Source organism: Bos javanicus, chromosome 14 (genome assembly GCF_032452875.1).
Source record: "Bos javanicus breed banteng chromosome 14, ARS-OSU_banteng_1.0, whole genome shotgun sequence".
Taxonomy (NCBI): Eukaryota; Metazoa; Chordata; class Mammalia; order Artiodactyla; family Bovidae; genus Bos; species Bos javanicus.
In genome coordinates, this window is record NC_083881.1 from 8344776 (window position 1) to 8361436 (window position 16661).

At 33.2% G+C, this 16661-nt stretch overlaps 1 protein-coding gene across 11 annotated transcripts in view; it reads right to left on the reverse strand.

Moving 5' to 3' along the window:
- Positions 1 to 16661, reverse strand: part of PHF20L1 (PHD finger protein 20 like 1) — a 79948-nt gene that overhangs the window by 36992 nt on the left and 26295 nt on the right. For 7 of the 11 annotated variants that reach the window (XM_061438556.1, XM_061438550.1, XM_061438555.1 and 4 more), the window contains 6 exons: positions 15847 to 16060; positions 15141 to 15269; positions 9534 to 9616; positions 5778 to 6030; positions 3495 to 3683; positions 3017 to 3214 (listed from right to left, as the gene is read on the reverse strand). In XM_061438556.1, the coding sequence (XP_061294540.1) occupies positions 3017 to 3214; positions 3495 to 3683; positions 5778 to 6030; positions 9534 to 9616; positions 15141 to 15269; positions 15847 to 16060 (1066 nt within the window). The remainder of the gene's footprint in view (positions 1 to 3016; positions 3215 to 3494; positions 3684 to 5777; positions 6031 to 9533; positions 9617 to 15140; positions 15270 to 15846; positions 16061 to 16661) is intronic. The other 4 variants (XM_061438558.1, XM_061438557.1, XM_061438553.1 and 1 more) reach the window with 1 other exon arrangement.

Genomic DNA, 16661 nt, shown 5'->3' on the forward strand with positions numbered 1-16661 from the left:
CAAGTTTTACAAGGGCACCAATGACTGTTTTTGTTGTAATGTGGGCAGCAATGTATTCTTAATCTTGTTTAGTCATATTGCACGCATGCTTCCCAGTAGAAGAACGTAGAGGATTAGTGCAAGTTCATTATCTCTACTAGAAAAATAACTAAAAGCAAGTGTTAACCTATTGAGAATAGGTGTATATAATAACTGTATAATCTGCATAGTATTATCAGTTCTTTATCTTGACTGCTAAACTCAGCAGTGAGAACATAATCTCCCACAAGAAAAACTAAAACTCTGTTAAACTATTCCACAGTTAAGGACTAATATCCTCCCTCAGTCATTCTAAATACTTCAAGAATTTCAATTTGAAAAAAACACCCCCAAAAATGTCTTTGATACAAGCTCTGGGAAATAATGTTTTCTACAGAAGTTTTAAAATTCAACAGTAACAAAACTTACTTTTATAATTAAGATGGAAATGAGCCAAGTAAACATTAAAAAAAAAAAGATGAAACAAAACAAAAACTCTTGGTACTTTGACTTCAGATGGAAGAAAACTCGGAGTACAGAGAGAAGGCCTACAAACACTGCAAACCATTTTCTAGAGTAGCTAACAAAAATGTCAAGAGAAAAAAAGCACGCAGACCACTGAGAATTTCCATGCAAGTCAGACAGGTTCACCAAGTTTTAATTAAAAGGTGTCCGATCAGAACACAACTTGAATTCTATTATTTCCCTCAAAAAATAAAAAATTAAAAGAGGTTAAGAGAAACAATCCCTCCCAAGCCCACATTCAAATGCATTCAAATATGTTGTGACTGTGTTCAACCCTAATAAACAAGATTTTCAGTTAATTAACATTTAAAACCATACATTTCCTTGATTTGAGCAATTAAAGTTGCCAGTCATCACCATACTTAAAATGGTCGTCACTCTTCAATGAATTTACAAATTCATCACATTATAAAACCAACTCCTCTCTACCTTTCACTTTCCCAAAACACTACCTTGCTACTTGGACTTTCTCAAATAGTTATTTCTAACACTTAAATGGGGAAAAAAAAATCATGCCTTCCCTGTACCCCAGTGCATCTTAACCATTACGAGAAACAAGAACCACACTTCAATGATAATTAACTGTATCTCCACAAATATGCTAGAAATTCTGGAAACAACAATAACAACACTAGGCTAGCACTCTGATTAAACACAAAATCACTGGAATCACGGATTTCCATGCACAATCACTACTTTGACATTTTAGGATACATCATCCAGCTAGCATAACTTAGTTATAACATACTATTTACACTGGTCTATCTTTCAGTCTTGTTACTATTAGAAAAAAATACATATATAAACCAAAATACAAATATTTTCAAATGCACAACTATAAATAATCTCCCCAATGAATATATATTTTAACTTGAACATATTTTTATATATTCAGTACAGCAACAAATTCCATATCGTCAAGGCACTCTTAAGAACTTTACTTCTTGAGGAAAAGTATCTTAAAGGTTAAGGGTAATTCAGAACTCTTGTGAAAACAGGGGAAAGAAAAATCAATTATCCACAGATGGAAGGGGCTTTTAGAAAGTGTCCAAAGACAATGGATAAGATTTGGGAAATGACAAAAAATGTTTCAAAGCCTACATATCTCCAAATTTGGGCATCAGTTTTTTAAAAAATCAAGATATGGAAACACTATTGCATATAAAATAACTTTAATCTTTTTTTATTAATGGACTTGTAGAACACTGTATACTTACTGTTAGTTACATTTTTACTTTCAAAGAAGGAATAAGAAGGTAACAGCAGTAATGTAAAAAGCATGTTTCTTTAAGTTACTTCATTTTATTTTAATATCCACCAACGGCCACCAGAAAAGAGCAAGCTCTATGCTTCACCCAAAGATTTGATAAAATGACTTCAGAGAAGACGCTATTAAAATCAATTATCCCCAATGCTCTTTGGCTGCAAATCAAAAACAGTTTTATGTTTTTTTCCCATTTCAGAACTGACTCAGTTCAGATCTCCTTCATCCATCTAATTCTAAATTAGTAACTTAGTGGAAAGGTATTAGTATTTGCCTTTATTTTTGAATTGCACATACTCTATGCTTGAGGTTAAAATCCTATAAAATTCCAAATAAAAGGATGTAAACATATAATGGAAATACAAATTAATATTCTGTCACATTAAAACACCAATTTGATAAGACACCTCAGAAAGGTTTCAAATTATTACAACAAGTATCATAAAATAATCAAAAAATGTCTTATAGAGTATGGTTGGTTTTACACATGAAACTCCCAAAATAACATTATAATCAATTATGGTTAAATTTGGGAGATTCTGCTCCAAAATATGGATCTATATTTAAGTTAAAGGTATATCATTAACTTAAGCTAAGTGTTTCTTAAACATTAAGTTCTATTACAAACACTGGAAAAGACCCCAATGCTGGGAGAGATTGAAGGCAGGAGGAGAAGGAGGCGACAGAGGATGAGACGGGTGGATGGTATCACCGACTCAATGGACAGGAATTTCAGCAAACTCCAGGAGATGGTGAAGGACAGGGAAGACTGGAGTGCTGCAGTCCATAGGGTCATAAAGAGTTGGACACGACGTAGCGACTTAACAACATTCAGTAACTTATGCCAAGTGTTTCTCTAATTCTATTACACTTCTTAAACCTATAAAGTACTGATCCTGTTAAGTATTTTCTGGCTTCAAAACCAAGAACTTCTGTGATTATATTTAACTCTAGTAATTCCTACTTAGTAGAAACGGGATATAAGAAAAAAGTAGGGAGAAGCAAGTAAAGTGACAAAATAACAATTATGTCCAGGAAAAATGGTAGAAAATGGTCACACAAAATGACTTTAAGCCCCATCTTCCACAGCTGTTACATAAAACATTTATGAAGAGGAACAACATATTAAAAAATGTAATTTATACATGAAACTGGTTTTACCATATAAATGCAAGCCTAGCTAACTTTGTAAAAATGAATCTCTTTTACCTGAGGCTGCTGGAGCTCCTCTTGCGTCAGTCACTGCTTTGGAAGAAAGATTTGTAAGCATCTGTGTATCTTCCTTTTCTGCTCTGAGGCATTCATTATGATAAGAGGGATCTGGGGCTAGCGGTGTTGTGACTTCCGAACCACGACTTAAGTCAAGAGGGAGACAGGGTCCCAATGACAAATGTGCAACGTCAGGTACTACACAGAATAAAGAACGCAATATGTTAACAGAGGTACACTGTCTCAGTTAATATCAGTGTGGATTAAAATGCTACATAAGTTAAACAGTGCCTGGCAATCAACAAAGAAGGCACTGAACGAACATTTGTAGAATCAAATGAAGTGCTTATCTACAAAGTCCAGAGATCTTAAGAAGGAAAAAAGCAGAAATCTCTTAATATTTTAATAATCTTTCTCTCTTAAGCGTTTTCTTTGTCTTCTTTTATGTTTGGATCTATAGGAAATCAATATACATTACCCTCTGGTCCTGAAGACTCTTGCTGATTTTGAGAACTGATGGAGAATACTTTCCCATCAGTGGCTGGAGAGGGAGGAGAAACCTTTTCTACAGAATCATCAGGCATGGGCAAGGTGGCTAAACGCTGCGATCTTCTTCTCCGCTCACTATGCTTGAAAGGTCTAGGGGGGTTCACAGGCTGTGGAGGACCTAGAAAAAGATCTTCAATGTTCACGAAGCAGATACATGCCGGGATCATCTTATCATATTTAAGGAGAAAAAACGGGAAAAATGATTCAAATTCTGCCCTCTGATGTTGTTAAGGTATCCACAAGGAACAGCACATGTTCCAAAAGGAATCAAAGGCAAAAGCTGCCCTCATTCACAAGGGTTAATCAAAACTTTTCAAATCTAAAGCCTACTAGAACCAAAAGAAAATAACATGGAACATTCACTTCAGGTAGTTTCCCATGGAAAAGACTACAGTTTATTCTCTAATTGCAGATCGTTGTTAGTTGCCATTCTTCCTTTGGGAAAATTATCTCTGTATAGCCAAAGATTTCTTAAAAAAAAAAAAAAATATATATATATATATATATATTCCTTTTGCTATATTACAAATCTAGAATCTCTAAGGGAAAAAAAAGACAGGGGCATAGGTAACAAAATTCTGACATGCATTGTAGAGTTAGTGCTTTACTTGCTAAAGTAAAACTAATGTAAATAATTTTATCCCACCCTCATTCCCCCAAATGGATTTTTGTAAACATATGTTTGGGCCTGATTCATTAAAAAAAAAAAATAAACTGAACACAAATAACTTTAAGTACTCACTATGGGCAAAAAATGAGAATTTTTAAAAAATATGACAGTTCTTACCCTCATGTGTTTTTTGTTTTGTTTGGAAAAACTAACTCACTGAGTCACTTGAGCATCTTCTAGCTATATATTACACAAAAGCTTAGAAATTCTTTATGATCTTTCATTTTCTTTCTACACAGCACATAAACATTTTGATTATTTAGAACAGGCAGGACTACATAAGCCAATATATTTATGTTAATTTAGAAGGAGAAAATAAGCGAGGTCTAAAAAAGTTGATGCTTTGGGTATTTAAAAGTACTTTTACAAAAATCAAAATGAAAAAGACATGGTGATAACTGAAAGAAAAGGATAAAATTCATTGTGTTTATAATACTAAAATATAAAACAATTCAAAATAAAATACATATCAATGTCATCTGACATTTTAGTGACTACTAATGACATTATTTAATGATAAATGCCATAAAGAAGTAAAGCTTAGAATGAAACAACTGAGTTTTTCTGTTCCCATCCTTTCATTTATTAAACAGAACCAAATCAAAACAAAAAAGTACCAAAACCTAATCGAAAAATGAAAAATACAGTTGAGCAAAAAAATACAGCAATTGAATGGAAGAGAAATTTAACATATTTGACTGATAGAAGTCTTCTCAATGCCACCATTTTTAGTTGCTGTAGAAGATATGATATGGAGGAGTTCATAGGGAAAACTGTCATATTCATTTAATAATCAGGTTACTAATTCATTTGCTGTTACAAACAACAAAATTATCTTTTACCCAGTGAATTTAGGTAATTATTTTTCATTATCTCTAACTTAGAATACTAAAATATGAGAAACATAGGGTCAACACAAGTCTTATCTTAAATATATCCAAACCCATGTTGAAAGGTTATGTTTAAAAGACTAAATAAATGCTTCAAAGATTAGCGGTATTGAAACAGTAAAATCTTTAAAAATAAGATCAAGGAAGCAGTTTTCTTCTTTCATTAGTAAAATTAATCTGAAGTCTGTGCTCTAAATCTTAGAAGAACTGAATAAAATGTATTGGGGGTGGGGTATAGACAAGTGGGAACAATGACTAAATTGATCCGTAAGAGTAGTCTTAGGAGTTCAGGAAAATATCCACATATCCACCATGGGTCTTTCTGTATCCCATAATTTTTTTTTTTTGTAATGAATCAGGCCTCTAACTGTGTTGGATCATTAGTTGAGGAGAGTCAAACTACAGTGGAATTATGGTTACTAAATGCTGACGTTTCTTAACCAGTAGTATAGTCACTGTCCCTCTGTACAATACATCAGTCAGAAATGTATATGGATTTTGCCCCTGAGAGAGTTTCAAGCCTTCCCTGTCATATCCACTTAAGTTTGAATTTTTAAAATGCAACTTCATAAAAATACAATATAACTACAACCAAACTGTTTTTAATGTATCTTATAGGATAAGTAACTATTTTTTAAAAATCTGTGCTCACTAGTTTTATTTATCATTGAAGAAGAAAGCTGAGATACAAGCGTCAAATCCTCGACTTGTATTAATTCTGGGGAAAGTGGTGATTTAGGGGGTTTTATACACCCAGAAGAATCTCCAGATTCATGTTTGCATTTCTTGCTGCGAGCCTTCCCTGAAGACAAAGTTGAGGATAACAGTGCAGGTTTCTGAGTGTTGGCAGAACTGCTAATGTCAGCTTCATTTTTTTTCTGACTTTGAGGTTTAGGTGAAATCGCCTGAATAAATAATAAAAAATTGATATTTTTATTTTGGTTTCTTCATTTTTGTTCTTGTTTTCTATTTTTGATTGTTAAGCAACTTTAGTATCCAAAAACATTGTTAAGCAACATATAACATTTCTATTACAAATGAAAAACCAAAAAGAACCCCACAAATTATTAACTAAAAGTTGAATAGGCTGTCTTTAAAGGGATGCTGTCGACCTGTCTAAACTGGGGTTTGTTTTTAATGTATTATTTATAATATTCTCAGAATATAAAATGTTACCTTACTGGACAAATATGTTTGGTGTTAAGTTAAAACATACCTCTTTGGAAATCATAATTACCAATGACAATAATAATTAGGTAAATAAATTTCTGTTTTAGAGCATTAAAGGAATACATGTAAGCTTCTGATTTTCAGATTAAAAAAAAATAATACTGTCTTTGAGTTCAATGCAGAGGTTTAAGTAGACAATTTCCCTTTAAAGAAAGATCTCAACAGGAAAACAATGACCAAATTAACGAAACATTATCTTTAACTCATTTTAGTGCTGAAAGCTAGAGTTTCATAAGCATAATGCATCATGAAATCGAAGCCACCAGCAATAGAGAGTTAAAAGACTAAAAAACAATACAAAACAAGCAACAACAGAAAAAAAAAAAAAACAAGGAGTAAAACCAAGTGTAAGTTAAAAACATTGGATTTAAAAACAAAATACGTCGCATTCTTAGATGAGAGTTTTTACCTTCTTCCTGCCAACTGATACTTTTAAAAAAAAATTAGAACTTTGTCAGTTCTTTCATAAAGAATACCTTAATTCATTTGGCAGTAAAATGTCCTACATTTGTAAAATTATACGTGAATGTGTCCAAAGACTACAGAGAACAGCCACGTCAGATGGACTTGCCCTCTACGGTGTTGGAATGCCTATACTGTCTCTCTTTTTGACATATGTATCTGAGAGCAAAGTATGAGATACACTTAAAAAAAAAAACAACAAAAAAACCCTATACTAAGATAGGCCTCTATAAAGAATCAAACTGCTAGCTCTATGAACAACATGCTGGTCCCCAAGAAACCTTTTTTACTTCCCTATCTTTTGTGAGGGATGACTAACAGGTCTGCAGGCTGCAGTTTTCTGGAATATGAAAGGTCACTGTCTGGGAACCAAATAGCTTTCTGTTCCCTGAAAATCCAAGGCGTTCATTTTTGGTAGAAAAACAGCGAATATCTGGTATTAAGCAGGGCACCTTTGACTGTGCTACAGATGGCATGTTAGACATACCACATTAAAAGGTGGGTGTCAAGCATCTCATTTACTCAACTGTCATCATTTATATTCTTGAATTTACTCATTACACATGTGTATAAGTGTAGATTCATCACTTGAAAAAAAAAACTCCATATATAGAAAGGATTCCTAAGCTTATTATAAAAAGTGTTGCCAGAAAAGTAATTAGAGCCATTACTTGTAAATAAACAATTTTATTGTTCATCTTCACATATGTGAGACATCACTACAGCATCCATTACTCTCAAGTTACAAAGTTATAAAACAAGATTTTAATACTTAAATTAATATCTTGATAAGGTGCTTAACTTCTAAACAAGGACAAATTAACATTCTTTAAAACTTACTGAATTATGCATCTAATGCAGGTTTTATCCAAAAGTAAAATATAACATAACAATTCCCTAATACAATTAAGTAATCTATAATTAATAATCTGAGAACTGGGGTTCAAGACCACAGAGTTTGAACTTTCTTAAAGTAAATAAATAAATTCCTTAGCACAGTAAGTTTGGGCCTTAGGCCTGTTATAAATCTATGTCGTGAGTGAAATTATTTTACTCATTAGGGCAACATAGGTTAGTGACAATACCTCTTCTTCAAGTCATACCAACTGAGATGTAATTAAGAATTTTATAACTCGGCTTTTTAACTCTGAAGCAGGGCAAACAGTATAAGAATTAAGAGTTTGGTTACAAAACAGTTCACATTGAAATCATCCTGAATGACAAAAAAGGGGGCAACAGTATTATGTTCTTAAAAATCTAAAATAATTTACAAAATTTTCATTATTAATCGCTGGTCTCTTTGTTACAAAACTGGCAAGGACTCTCAAAATTTTCTTAATTATGTGAATAAAAACAGCCGAGTTACTCAATTTTTCTCCTTTTTAAGCTCAGTTTCAAAATGTTGTTTTCTATACTTGTCTCTGAAAAGGGCACTGCCCTCTACACTAACTTCCACACATAATAATTTTCACAATCACATTCATCTCAGTAGGATTGTGCATAATGAAAGATTGACATTGTAATGAATTTTCCAGAAACATTTTATTACCCAAGTCCCTGACTTATTGCATTCTGAGAATACCATAAACAGTGGTGAAAATACAAAATATTGTTATATCTGGGACGCTGAATATAATAATACACAGTAAAAAAAAGTCATTTAAAATTTGGTTGATATGCTGACAATAACGGCAAAGACTTAACCGTTTGATGACCACAGAAAATCAGAAGGCATGATTCACTGACATATTAATCAATTTAAAAGATCACTGATTTAATACAACATTAATGGAGGCACCAAACAATGCACTATTATCAAATCAGGCCTAAAATAACCCTGAAAAACTCAATACAATATCAATTAAATTTGGACTGTTTTTTAAAACGCATATGGAGAAGACCAAAAGGTACTCATTTTAAAGTCTTCTTTATTAGGCTACTAATAAAGAAAATTAAAATAATACAAAAAGGATATAGTAAAACTACATTAAGGCTCAGATTTTAAAACAGGAGAACCAAGGAAATCCAGTTATGGCTATTACTGTGTTCTTATAGTCTTACAGTGCCCCAAAAGGTAAGCCCTTAGAGAATGGAAAAGCATGCACAGTCCATTATATACAGGTATTGTGGGAATCTGAAGGTAGCCAAGGCAAAATCTAGCAACTGCAACCTTCATTTTCAAATTCCTCTATTAGGTGGTTTAAAGACAGACCCTTAATAGCTTTTTAAATTATTTTTGTAGTTATTAAAATATACATCCTAGCAAAAATGTATGGCTCATTGATCAATTCATAAAACACATAGTCAGTCTAACAACACCAATTGTTACAATATAAAAGAAACTTCTTACAAAAGAAGCTTTATAAGATGTCAAAAAACCCTGTTTTAACTCACAAATGAAAAGTATTTGTGTAAGGGTCTTTTCGTAAGCTAGTCAAAGGTGATCCAGCTGGAAGCCTGTATGCACCCTGGGAGGCCCGTCTCCTGGCTTTTCACCATTGGGAGACAAAGGCTTTAATGCTAGCCTACTGAAAATAAACACTAAGTATGTAGTTTATCTGCATACCCTGGAGAAGGCAGAGTTAAAAATGTATCACCCATTATTTTCCTATCCCCATATCTGATCAAAAGGGTGATTTCAATTATGTGGATACTATAGCTCCGTGATAACTCCAGCGGGGAACCTTGAAAACAATCAAATGCTACCGTTTCATACCTGCTCCAGCATTGGAGCCGTTTCATTGTAGTCTTCCTTTTTTTCAGCACCATCCACCCCAACAGCTTTGGATGCCAACAAACCTTGAGGAAAATCGTACAGAAATTGCTTATTAGAAAAGATATTGGCTTTCACATGAATTCTCCAAAATTTTAGCCGCTGAATCCCCTATACTTTTTTTATAGGAAGTATACTCTCAGACGGTTGTCAAATAGACAAACATCTTTAATAATGACTCAAAGGGCTAAATCAGAACTTGAGAGTAGCTAACATAACAGTCTTCAAAATAAAAGTTACCTTAAAATATCCTTTAAAAAAAAAATCACACACATACACATTTATTCTGTACAAATTTAAATTTCTATGGATTAATATCCAAAAATCTAAGACTGCTTAAATCATTAATACCTTAGGCTTTGTCCATACAACTGAAATAAGATATGGAAGTAATATTAAGATTAAGAAATCCTTTCAAACATCTAGAATATAAAATGATTGTTGTTGTTATATTATTAGCTTTTTATATACTCCCAATTTTTTATTTCACTTGGATTCTTTAACCTAAGCTTCACAAGTATGTTTCTATACCCAGTTGTACCCGATCACTTACAAAAGTGGTGAGAACATGGATGGATTCCTTTTATGTTAATGGAAAAAGAGTATAGATCCTGCCTACATTTGGACTTCATATGATAGCCTCATTATACAATTGATGAAATAAACTGGGAGTTCCAGTTTTTTCCCATGTATACCTTTAATTTTCAATTTTAGAAGACAGAATATTTATCCAGAGTATAGTTAACATTAAGAGACACTAAAACCTGGCTTTAATTTAGAAATTAAAGGCATTTACTCAGTCAAGAGTCTTTGGTAAACACCAGATAGGTGCCCTCAATGGAGGCAAATTTATTAACATAACCCTTGTACACGTTTATTTGTTATGGCCACCACACACGTAAAAGGTCACCCAAAACCATTTCTGCATCACTTCAAAAGTCAGGCACACAAAACTCTGGCTTCAAAGGAAGTACGTTTAACAATCAACAACTTAACAATAAATTTACTTCAGCAATTATACTACTTGTAGTATTAAAGCTATCTATCCCAGGGACAGGGGAGCCTGGTGGGCTGCCGTCTATGGGGTCACACAGAGTCGGACACGACTGAAGTGACTTAGCAGCAGCAGCAGCATACCATTTTTAACAGGAGGAAAAAAGGGCCCCAAAATGCCACATAACTTTGAGTTATCCCTGTGCCAACGCCCCTTGACTCTTTCAGGTAACAATCTCTAAGATGTTAAGTAATGTAGGTAGAAATTCAAATATTAAAATTGCATTCTCAAGGTAATAGTAGAATCAAGTGTTCAATCAGGCAAAAAGCACCTTTCTATTGTTAGATAATGAAGCCGAATATCTATCACTCAGAATTGTAATTCAAAATAGGAAACGCTGAATATAAAATAATGATTTTGATACAGCAATGACTGGTATTAAAACTGCTATTGGTGCAGTTTGACATAATCCATATTGTTCAAGTCCCATACAGTTTTAAGTGTATATTCAAATGAAGGGAAAAAGACTCAATGTATAAGTAGTTTCATAAAAATAGCTTATATATCATAAATTCAATTCTATCTGTATTAAAGTAACTTCTGAACACATTTTTAGATGACTAAAAAAGATGTAAGCACAGAATTTATTTAACAAAACTGCATTCACTGGGTATTTCTTCTCTAGCTAATATTTTTTACATTAACTACTACTGAAAGTAAAACAAAAAATAATTAGGAAAATTAGCTTCTTCTTTTGTAGGGAATTGAGTAGAGGCCCTACTTCTATGGGTATTCAAGGAGAACAAATATTTGCTATTCAATCTACTGACTATATATTTTTTTTTTCCCTTCATAAAGGTGGTGGAAATACTTTCAAATCACATAATAGATAAAATAGATCACAAACTAAAATTAAAACTTAAGTACTAGAAGTTTAAAAGAAACAAAATAATTTAGTCTTACTAACTGAATTTACATTTGGATATTACAGACCCAAATAATTAAAAGCAATTCTCACTTAATGGTTTGTGAAAGGAAAATAAAGCTTTGTAATGTTCTTATAAAAGCAATGGGGCATTTAATAAAAACTACTTAAAATTAGGTTAGAAGATGTAATACTTGGTAGCCAATTAATTCAAAAGCTTCAAATATGATCAGTAAAAAGGCTTTCATACTTTACATGCAAACCATCTTATACAAGAGTTATCAAATATACACAAGGGACAAGAAACTTTTAAATGCCCTTGAGGAAGACGCTGACTACTGCTGCCTTAAGAAGCAGTCTAAAGTCTGTCATCATGACCAACTAACATTCTGGGGAGAAATGCAATAACCTTCCAAAATGACACGAATTGGAGGGAAATAAAAAACAGAATTGATTTTTAGTTATTTGCAAATATGTATTAATTATCAATATATTACTAACAAGTCATCATCCAAATAAGATATCTATGCCTGGAGAATCCCAGGGACGGGAAGCCTGGTGGGCTGCCGTCTATGGGTCCCACAGAGTCGGACATGACTGAAGCGACTTAGCTTAGCATAGAGTAAATATCTTAACAGAATGCATTATGCAGTTTCAAGAAATTATTTATCAGGTAGAAGTAGAATACAGATTTTTATGAGTCCCATCTACAAAGTGATACTTTCTCAATATCCTACTTCAGCTCTAAAGTACACAGTTGGTCTCTCACTGCCAATAGGAACCAACAGAACAGAGACAAAGCATCTTAGAATGGTAACGGGGAGGAAAGAAAGAACAGAGCAGTTAAATTCACGCTCTGCTTTTCGGTCAGGGATTCCAAAATACAATATTATTGTTGAGATTAAGAATCAAACATCCTGAATATTATTATCAATAACATTACCGGCCAATTCAAACCTCTGAATTTTAAAATTATATTTTACATTTCTTAAGCTGTACAAATGTATCTAAACTGGCTTAAGGTCTAGAAACTCCTAGAACTATTACACACATGCCACGCACCAACTGCTAATGTTTCTTCTTTTACTCTCTACCAATATGTATTTTAAAATCTACTCAAATTTGCTTGCAGTTCGCTTGCAATTCTGTCCCAAAGTATAAACTCCTGAGCATCTTTGTAACATTGTTTTTTCTAAATCAGCATGCACAAAGTATGTAATTATCAATAAGTTTATGACATAATGAAAACTAAGATTCTGGAAGAATATATATACACATACACACACAAACACACATACTCTCTGCAACAATAATTTCCATGTCTACTTATTTAAAAATTTTGAAGCCATCCTATACCATTCCCTATATAGAAATCAGATTTGGAATCTCTGTAGGGTGTATATATGGTTAAGAAACAGAGAGTGAATAAATACATGAACTAAATTTATCCAGCAGCTGGTTCACTTATTTGCTGTAAGAACTACTTAAAAAATAAATTAAAAAGTGTGGTAGGGAAATAGAGCAGTCTGAGATGCTGCCATGTTACCCGGCTATTTCTCTCATCAGTAGATGGACAAAAAGACACATATAAGTGAGCTTGATAAATTTAAAATATACCATAATTCCATAACAAAACTGCTACTTCCTATTAGTTCTCATCTCTCTTTTATGGTCTACAAACAAAATTTACTGTACAGAGGCAAGCCTGCGTCTCAATCATCAGAAACAATCTTAAAACATCTATTATCTTTTTGCATGATACAGTTGTAACATGAAATCAGAAGTAGACTGAGATGAAAAATTATTAAATTAACACATAACTTGACTAAATAAAGGGAAAAGATCAGAACAGCTTCACACTTGTAAAACTTATGCCTTTCTACTGCTGCCAGAACTATTACCTGTTGATTTAAGATTCCCAAGAGGAAGTGAAAAGTTCCCCCACTACTATCTTTTCAAGGCCATCGGAGATACTGCATCACTGTGAATTAAGCTGCTTTCTTACTTTACTTCTTTAAACAGTGAACTTGAATTTCTTAGTAAATACACATGTTAAGTGTATACTGACTGAAACTAAAAGTATCCAGATTTTAGGGAAAAACACGATGCTGGTAAGCTGACAGCTGAGCCATCAATGTCACTTCCATCTTCCTTGATCTTGGCTCTCCCAATAAGGCGTTTCAATCTGGGTATCAACAGCAGTGAGAAGTACTATCCCACAGGACACAGCTCTGGGTCCCATTATTCTAAGACAAAACTGGGGTCTCAAGCTGCCAGCATAATAATCACTAGAATAACATTCATTAGCTTTCTCCAACATTAATAGTTTCTAAGGAAAAGGTGGAATGGGAATGGGTAGATTGATTTGAAATATTTCCTGTCCTGGGGCCAAATATATCCCTTATCAGAGAAAGGCACAAAAGTAATATTAACAAATGGAAAGATTAAATACTCTCACCTGTTGAAACCAATTATAATTACTTAGATGAGTGGGCTTACACTCTTTAGATAATGGTCAAAATGTTTAATTTACATTTATTCTTGGATCTGATGATGAAACCAACTTTTTCAAATTATTTAAAAGAATGTCAACGAAGATTTACATAGCTTCATTAGGCCAAAGGGACTAAAATCATTATCCTTAAAATTAAGAGCATGTGACTGATTATTAATTAAAATATTTTAGCAGCCCCTTCATAATATATGTGCTTCCCTGGTGCCTCTGGCAGTAAAGAATCTGCCTACAATGTGGGGGACCCCAGTTTGACCCCCTGGATTGGGAAGATCTCCTAGAGAAGGGAACGGCTACCCACTCCAGTATTCTTGCCTGGAGGATTTCATGGACAGACGAGCCTGGCGAGCCACAGTCCATGGGGTCACAAAGAATCAGATATGACTGAGCCACTAACACTTTATAATAGAACACGCAGAAAATTAAATATATTAACAATCTCTTTTAAAGATTAGAATCATTAGGCCTTGGAAGTGTGGGACTTAAATATGACTGGTCCCTTCTTCTGTGAACACTAACCAGGCTGGAATTTCCTGTGTTTTTCATCATTCTAGTATTCTACTTCCTAAACTACAACACGGCAGAGAGAAATAAGCCCAAATTCTAGAGACCAACCTGAAGGTCAGGATAGAAATTTTAAAAAGTTACAGAAGTATTTTTATATTGGGAATTAACAGATTCAGGAGCTGAATTCAAGTCAGTACTTTTCTTTCCGATGATCCCTAATGAGACCAGTCAAGAATAAGAATGTTTGTATAATATTTAGAACCTTGGACAGTATGTCTCCACAAGTTGACAAAAGCAGATGATTCAATTTTTATAGAACTAATCCTGCCACCAAAGTGATTTTAAAACTATGGAATTTTACAATATATGACCCCGTGCATCCTCACAACATCCCTGTGAGGTAGGCAGAAGACAGGTGATACTGTTTCCATTTCACGAGAGAAAAAACCCATGGTGTCCAAAGGTGATGACCTTAAAGAAACAAAGCAACTGTTTTTCTTATTAATCAGTTAGCTATATTAAACCAAAAGATATATTTTCCTTTATTAAAAACAAACTACTATAAAATCAAACCCTCCATTCCCCCCCACAAAAAGAATCATTGTAGTTTACCAGTAATCTTGTTAAGCCGAGCTCTCTTTGCCTGAAATGAGTTGCCTTGATTATTTTTCCTCTTGTTTGTTAATGTGCTCTCTGGCTGTGGAAAGACCATCTTTGGAACGTTCTCTACATGAAGTCCTACTTTTAATAGAATACATATATGAGAGTTTATCTAGAATCCAAAGTTAAAACACATGAATTATTTTAAGTAGCAAAACACTAAGATAAGCTTTGCACTTAAGTGTTTTTAATCTAGTGCTTAGACACAGAACTTTAAAAGACACAAATTTCTCCAGACAAATGTATTAGGGGAAAAAAAAAAACAAAAAACAACTAACTACTAAAGGCAGTTGTGCTTCGGGAATGACTTACTGCTTTTTCTGTATTATATATTGAAATACATGCAAAAGCATTTTAAAAGTTAAAGAAAACAAAAAATCCCACACAAAAAGAATCTCAATACCCACTACCAAGAAGTTAAATTTCAAAATCACAACTCATTTCTATTTCAGAATACTGAGGGTATCCATTGTCAAGTACCCGTATTAGACCATTAACCTTCAGAGCTGATAGAAAAGTTAACCGTCATTATGATGCTAGGGAAAAAAGCCCAATAATTCAACTGTATGTTCAAACTACAGGTAGCCAAAAGATCTGAAAATTCACTATGTGAGTTTACCACTGCCATGGGGAGTGAACATAAAAACATATTTTGTACCAAAAGTTTCACTAGATGTAGGCAGATCTTCCTTCTTCTCAACTTCTGGTGTGGTTATAGAAGTTGAAGTTTCTTCCTTTTTTGAAGGTACTTTAAACCATTTTCTTTCATCTTTCTCTTTATCTTTATTGCTGTTAGCGCTGGTTCGAGGTTTGTTCCCTGTTTTATTCTTGGCTGCAGCTGCAGCAGCTGCTTTGACTAAAGCTATCCAATCCTCCAAAGGAAAAACACAAAACATGTGAAGCATTAAAAACTTAATTAAAATTACACTAATGAATAAAAAACATGTATCATATTTTCAAAGCTACTTTCACAGGCACACAAATATGAAAATCAGATTAACTACATTTACAAGGTAGATCATCAATGTGTTAGATTATCAAATTTAATAATCTAATCAGTTATATGACCTCACATAAAATGGGAAAATACTTAATTTTATATTGATATTCAATAACAAATATCTTTTGATGGAATAAAATTTAAAATATAAGAAAACCTATGATAAATGTGGAAATATCTCATGACATTCTACCTTAGTACTTTAGGGTTTAAATGTCTGTTTCTTTTCTGTGATGCAACATATTACAAAAATAATATGAAAAAAATGCTTATGTTTCAATTCTGCAAATATTAAAAGAAATGTACGGTCAGTCAGCATTATCTTTGGGTTCTGCATCCAGGGATTCAACCAACTGCAAAACAAAAATACTTAGGGGAAAAAAATTTCCAAAGTTTCAAAGTGTAGAACTTGAATTTGCCATGCTCCGGCCACTATGTACATAGCTTTTACATTGTGGTAGGCGCTATAAGTA